At 34.0% G+C, this 7,052-nt stretch overlaps 2 protein-coding genes across 3 annotated transcripts; one reads left to right on the top strand and one right to left on the bottom strand.

The window, feature by feature from the left end:
- Nucleotides 1–622: 622 nt before the first annotated feature.
- Nucleotides 623–2,703, top strand: LOC144553072 (uncharacterized). Of its 2 annotated transcripts, XM_078301146.1 has the most exons (5): nucleotides 623–822; nucleotides 1,190–1,509; nucleotides 1,709–1,922; nucleotides 2,473–2,569; nucleotides 2,678–2,703. In XM_078301146.1, the coding sequence occupies exons 2-4, from the start codon at nucleotides 1,192–1,194 to the stop codon at nucleotides 2,526–2,528; spliced, it is 588 nt and encodes a 195-aa protein (XP_078157272.1). In that variant the 5' UTR covers nucleotides 623–822; nucleotides 1,190–1,191; the 3' UTR covers nucleotides 2,529–2,569; nucleotides 2,678–2,703. The 2 variants fall into 2 exon arrangements, with proteins under 2 accessions (XP_078157272.1, XP_078157270.1); XM_078301144.1 differs by having other exon boundaries at nucleotides 2,473–2,697.
- An 859-nt stretch (nucleotides 2,704–3,562) lies between these two features.
- LOC144553163 (uncharacterized) lies at nucleotides 3,563–5,427 on the bottom strand. The gene is made up of 2 exons (XM_078301265.1): nucleotides 5,215–5,427; nucleotides 3,563–4,353 (listed from the first exon to the last, which is right to left on the bottom strand). Exons 1-2 carry the CDS (start codon nucleotides 5,361–5,363, stop codon nucleotides 3,726–3,728), a joined length of 777 nt encoding a protein of 258 aa, XP_078157391.1. The 5' UTR covers nucleotides 5,364–5,427; the 3' UTR covers nucleotides 3,563–3,725.
- Between the last annotated feature and the right edge of the window lie 1,625 nt (nucleotides 5,428–7,052).

Here is a 7,052-nt window from a genome sequence, read left to right as displayed (position 1 = left end):
GTGGATAATTAGTTCTCTAATTGATAGTGTATTTTATTTGTATATATAATTTCTTGAGTAACTCATAGAAACTAATTTTGTTTCTCATTTCTGCTTGCTTACAGAAAATCAAAACATAGATGATATATATAATTCCTTAAATAACTCAAAGAAACTATTTTTTTTTCTTGTTACTACCTATAAAAATCGACATTTTTTCCCTGTAATATTATCATTCATAAATAAATTTATCCAGATTAATTTTAATTTTCAAATATACTGAGTTAATTATGTAACATTGTTTACACAAATCAATTGTGTCACTGCTCACTAGTTTTCTAATTTTTGAAAAGCTAAACATGTGCAACAGATAAACAATAAAAACACCTGAAATCCACGGGAAATCATTTCTCCTCTTTCTTCCACATTAATTATATCCACAGAATCATTTCTAAAATTTAATGATACAATTTTTCAGAAAAAATACAAGGAATTAATTAATTTGAGTGAATCACTTTCAGATTTATTGTATCACTAGTAGATTCTGTGTAAAATTTTGGGTAGCAATAACAATATTCTAATTTTGGCGGCGAGAAGTTTGGATGACTTCCTTTGAAGGTACAACTAAGTTTTAGATTTCCACTTCTACCCTCCAACTGAACCGGAAATCTCCTGTAAAATCAGAAATGAATGAACCAAACCCAGGGGTATTTTCGTCTTATCTGGCAAAAACCGTTAGTTAAAGAATGGTGCCTCCTTGTTAGCCCTTCCTCTGCCTACAGCTCTCTCTCTCTTGATCATCACCTTCTCTCTGTCTCTCCATTGCTCTATTGATAGTTGAAGGTATGATTGAATTATGCAATTTGTGCGGATTTTTAAGCATTCATTTTTTGGATTTTAAATTATTGTTCTCCTATTATCTATCCACCTTTATGTATTTCCTTTCTTGTACCTGTAGGCTCTAGCTTGAAAGATTGAATCTTGATGTAGAAAAACCTAAAAGTTCACCTTCTCTGTTTCTTGAATCAGAGAGCAAAATTAGTTTCAATTGAACTTCTGATTGAAAAATCTTTCTCTTTTAGACATTCTCATAATTAACCTTTGAAATGGCTGAATCTAAAAGTGCATCAAAATCTCTATATTGCTTCTATATGCAAATTCTACAATTTGGTACAAGAACCCTGACCTTTATTCCTTAAAACATGAACAGAAATGGCAATGAGGAACCGAGAGGAAACCATGAAACCCACAAAAATTGGCAAGACAGTACCGGGTGTACCAGTAAAACCAAGCACCGTTGCCAAGATCTGTGATTTCTTTCGCAAGTCCCAGAACAAGCATATCGCGGATAGGCAATCCATCTTTCGTTCGAGCTCCGATACCTTGGTCCCGTACGTGAAAGCTGTCTATTTTGATGACAATGGCAACGACTACTCCACCAGTGAAGATGAATCCGATTCCGACGGTTCCTTTATCTACCCTGACATCCCACGCGGACACTTCGGTGTTCTGGTGGGCCTCCCCGACCAGGTACAGTAACCTAATTTTTATTTTTATTTTTTATAACTTGAATTGGCTGTTGTGGCTGATTATTTGTATTATTTGGTTCAGTACAGGTGTCCACCCAAAAAATCTGTAATTTTTATGTGGTTCCTGTGTACACATGTATTGTTGGTACGGGGCATTTCTCTTATTTTATTGATTATTTTCATTGCTATAATTTTTACAGGATTTGACAAGGTTTGTGATGCCGATTAAATTCCTGAGTCTGCCGCCATTCCAGGTGATGCTAAGTAAGTCTAACGAAGTGTACGGGTTCATTACTGACGGGCCGCTTCAACTACCTGTCGATGCAAATGCTTTTAGGTACATTCTTCAGTGCTCTCTTGCACAGTATAAGGATGTACCGATCCCGCAGCATGATTGCAACATCTCTTCTGATGGTATGTTTAATATCCCTTTTTCGCTTTCATGTACTTTAGCATGAGCTTGCTTCTTTCGGTCATCTTTTAGCATTATTATATGTCGGTGTTATGGTAAATCATGGTAGAGATTACCTGTAAGAATTTGTTAACTGGTGCCCTTTAATACAGAAAGGATAATAAGGTCAATAGGGGTTATGCATTGGAAGTATGAACTATTAAATTGATTGGGTCTAGTTAGGTACCAGTAGTATGATACATGAAGTATTAAATCAATTGGGTTTATTTAGGTACCAGTAATATGATATATGAACTATCAAATCAATTGGGTCTATTAAGGTGCCATTAATATAATATATGAACTATCAAATCAATTGGGTCTATTAAGGTATCACTCATATAACATATGCCATTCCGTAGTGCAAAGTGCAAACTTAGGTCCACAAATAAATGATAAGGCTGTTTAGTCTTAATCATGTAGAAAACATACAATTAAATTCTAATTTCAAAAGGGTGCCTTCCTATGGTATCCAAATTATTAAATTAATGAATACCTCTTGGTTTGTTGTAGAGGATGAGAACTCTATAGGATTTGGAGATTATGATCCGCTAACATTCTCGCAGTGATGACGTCTCAGATGATCCTAGTGCATGCACCTATCTTATTAGTGCTTAATTCTCTTCCAACTTTGGTTTACATTTTCTGGGAATCCAGCATTATTAGTACTAGGGTTGCAGTAATCTTTGTTTTTTTCAGGTTTTGTTTTGTGTAACAGTGTTCGCCTTTTAGGAGCAGTGTTTTCAAGGCTCAATTGTGTGCCAGAATCACTTGTACTTAGTTTTCTTCACTAACTATAGAGAGTTTAAACTAAAATTGTGTGCCAGAATAAAAGCTTTATCTGGATGCAAAGGATTGACAACTGAGCGCTCCATTTTATCTTTTACAGTATATATTTGGTGCAAGAAAATGTCTCATTGGTTCTGTAAATGAAAGCCTTAATTTTTCTTTAATTTTGGAATGAAAAAAATCATGTATTGCAGTGAACTGACAAAATGTAATTGAGACCCTCTTTGGGTGTTGGTCGAAAACAAAATCTAAGTGCAACTTTGTGATTGGATCTTGATTGCTACTAACAGCAACATCTATTTTAATTATTTCTAGGTTTTTGACATGATGGAAATTGTCATATATTTTGTATGTAGAAAGTAATAAGAATTATCAATAAGATTTTCCATGCAAGAGCATTCTTCTTCAAATCCGGTTTAGATCCCGTATCGCGCAGTGTGTTCCAATGCGAACTCTTAGCCGTCCAATCGCTGCAAGATCGTGCAACTACAATCTTGAACCCTTCCTCCAAGAAAATCAACCCAACCATGCACCGTGCCTTGTGGCAAGGATCACTCAGTACAAATGTTATCAGAACCGGACCAGACATCAAACAGCCTGAGCTTCAGTTCAATGGTGTACTAGTCGGACCAGTGATTCAACCTGTTTAATTATTGGTTTTTTAAAATATATATATTATATGAGTGCCAAACTGATTATATACTTTTATATCTTCTAACAATAATGAGAGTAATTAAATAAAACATGCAATTCTAACAAACTCTAACAAAAAGAAACATGTTAAGAAAATAAAAATAGAAAACCGACAGCATAATAGAAGTTCAATATTTTGATTATTTGATATACTTGACAGTTCACATATAATATGTCGCAAATAGCCTCATAGTACAAAATAAAAGTTTAATATTTCTAATAGCCAAGAAAATTAACCAACAACAAATTTAAAATACTTAAACCTAGATCTGCATTGTAAATAGCTAAGTAAAATGCCACTCAGTAATTGAAGCACCCTGATACATATCATTGAAAGGCACCCCGGCATCAACCATCCAGTCGGAAACTCTTAAATGTGGTACGAGCCTACGAGGCATGAAGGACTCACCAACACCAAGTTTTGCTTTTCTTGTCACAACTTCTGACCTCTTATGGCTAGCATTTAGTTGCCTTACGTTGAAAGCAATACGTCTGCCCTTGGGTCTAGAACGAGAAGGGGTTGACGGATTGCCAATTTCTTCTTTGTCATTAGTTAGATCTATAGGAGGTTGTTCTTCATCAGAATTCATTTCTTCATCTACTTCATTGAATCTCCTTCTTTTGTTGGCAAACTCTTCAATATTATGTTGCATTTGAAAACAAACCTCTCCTGGTACCTTTTTGCATGGTTGAACATCTCCTTTTACACAGGCTAGATGCTTCTTAAATTGGGTAATACTACCGCCTTGAAATGTTTTCTCACAATGGAGACAAGCAATGACCTTTACATTTTTATCCTTCGCAACAACGATGCGTTCAACACAATGTCCCCAAGCCGGATCTGTCTTGCCTCTTGTAGCTGTTTTCGGAGAAGAAGGTGCGGCAGATCCATTTGCTTCAAGATCCGACAGTCTCTGCAAAAAAACATGAACCTGATCTAAGTCAGCAACTGCTCTTTTTGCATAATCAATGAACTTTTAACTTAAAAAGTGAAGAATACTAAATAAAAATTGTTTGGGAATTGTAGTTGTCTCTCATAAGACTGTTGCTGACCCATCTACCTCAAAAAAATTAAGACTGTTGCATTGATTCCATATATAGTAATTAACCAAAGAATTATCCTCAAATATCACTATTTATAGAACAACTAAACCAAATACACCTGGTTAATTAATTCAAGTCCAGGGAATAAATCAAAACATAATGCTATTCAAGAACACAGCGGGGAAGGACGAAATGATCTGCAAATTGGTTACTTAGATGAGAGTATAAATTGATGACAAAAAAAAATATTATACCATATACCATATGAATTAAAGAAAGTTCGTATAACTGGAGTGATTTTACTAAAAATCCAGATTTTGGGGGTTTACAAAAATAAGTACTAATTGATATGCTTTTTTACTACATCATCTCATGGTGACTATTAGATATTTCATTAAAATATCACCTTATTGTTACCAGTGTATACTAGTATGAAGTAGATAATTTGTTCATAAACCACAAAGTACCCAACCACAGTCAAAGCAACATTATAGTGCTCACAAACAAGTATTTGATTGAGAGAGAAACATGTATAGACTTATAACTTATTACTAGACAATTAGACAAAATAATTGGCAACTCTACCACTCTCATCTAAATGTTATTTTAATTTGAGCATTTCATCAAACACCTTTTATGCATTCATCTATTCAATACAATCATCTCAAAAATTCAAGCTTTTCAAGTGCATGGACTACAAATCCGAATTAAATGATCAAATGAGAATACTTACAGTATCTAATGCAAGTTCTTGGATGATTTCGTTTCAAGCTTATGCCTTCAAAAGTCAGAACGTCCTTGAGCCTATGTGCAATATACCACAAGAAATACCAAGAGATTGAAGGAGAAAGGAGAGCAAATTTCATATTTCTTTCCATCTCAGCGTGTGGAGAAAAGGCAGGAAATAGAGAATATAGCGAAATTGGAAGGTTTGCAAAATTATCGTTTTGCAGAAGATATGAGATATATCAAATTTTGATTTGAACCGTGGTTTAACCCGGTTTTCTCCAACAACAGAAGCGGTAATTGGCCGGTCCGATCCGGTTCTAATAACTCTGGTTTACACACATTGTTTGAATGGGCTATTGAAATTTAACAGATTATCCAATAACATAAAATTGAAGGCCCAAAATTGAAATTGGGCTTATTTTAAATCTTTCTTTGTCGAAGTCAGTAAAGATATGTCCAAGAAAAAAAAGATATTATCCTATCTTCTATCTTCTATCTTCTATCTTCTATCTTCTATCTTCTATCTTATATCTTAAACAATACACACACACAGAGAAAAAAGGTTGCATTGTCTGAATTGAAATATGTTATACTACAAATGATACAGTGAGTAAAGAAGATAGAAACTTGGAATTGCCTCTCTAATTAATATTGACAGAACAAGTTCCTTTTAAACGCAGACCGGTGATAATTTTTATTGGAGAAAGAAGCCATTACTTGATAAACCTACAATCTTCATTCAAATTTTGAACCAAAAACCTTTCACATGGAGGGAGGGCATTATTATTTGAGTCACTAAACTAAACTATTTTTTTTAGTTTTCAGTCAGTTTTTAAATTCATATTTTTGTTTAGAGAAAATGTAATATCCTCCGGGCTACAGTCCCTCAAAAATCCCCGTGTATAAAAGTCTTCCCTTTTTAACTTAGTTCTGAAGCGTTTTTAACTGACACAACTTCCATAATTTTAACTGCTATAATTTCAAGTACAATATGTATGTTTACATAATAATATGTGTATGTTTACAGGATAATATGTGTATGTTCACAGAATGTGGTCCCCAACGGCTGTCACGTGTTTTTATGTTTACAGGATTTGTTGAATTAGTTTAGTATTGATGTTTACGGGATTTAATATTGATGTTTACAGAATTAGTTGAAAATATCCGGAAATTTTGGAGGAACTGGAGTTGGAGGACTGTTAACTGCTTCCTTTTGTTTAAACAATATCTTCAACTGTTAGATTTTAAAAATAATGTGTTGCAGTGAGCTGATAAAAAGTAATTGAGAGCCTCTTTGGATTTTTGCCGAAAACAAAATCTACGTACGTACAAATTTATGATTGGATCGATCCTGATTGCTACTAACAACAATAGTCAATAGATATTTAATTATTTCAGTCTTGTTTAGAACCAAAAGATTTTTGACAAGACGGAAACTGTTGTATTTTGTATGTGGAAAGTAATAACAAGTGTCAATAAGATTTTCAATGTACGTAAGAGCATTTTTCTTCAAATCATTGTAGATTCGCACTAATATTAAAGTACTCCTGGAACCGAATTAGCTCCATTTAAAATTTAAAATCAGACGGTTTTATATTCATTTAACTGAAAAAGATTCCTTTTTGAGTTAATGCAGAGGATACGCATTCCTCAAGTAATGGGCTGCACGAATGCACCTTACATCAAGTCATTAACATTACTGTTTGTTCTTCTCTGTCTCTGTTTGCAACAGCGAGTGTAAAGACTATCAATCTATAAGATACGAGATCTTTTGTGGGGCTATTTGTTGATATAATAATTTTGATTTCTTGAGGCGGGTTGAGTAATGTAACATGTTA

The sequence above is a fragment of the Carex rostrata genome, chromosome 4, assembly GCF_964058835.1.
Source record: "Carex rostrata chromosome 4, lpCarRost1.2, whole genome shotgun sequence".
NCBI lineage: Eukaryota > Viridiplantae > Streptophyta > Magnoliopsida > Poales > Cyperaceae > Carex > Carex rostrata.
Note: the sequence above shows the minus strand (reverse complement) of the source record. Positions and strands in the feature narration are given on the sequence as shown.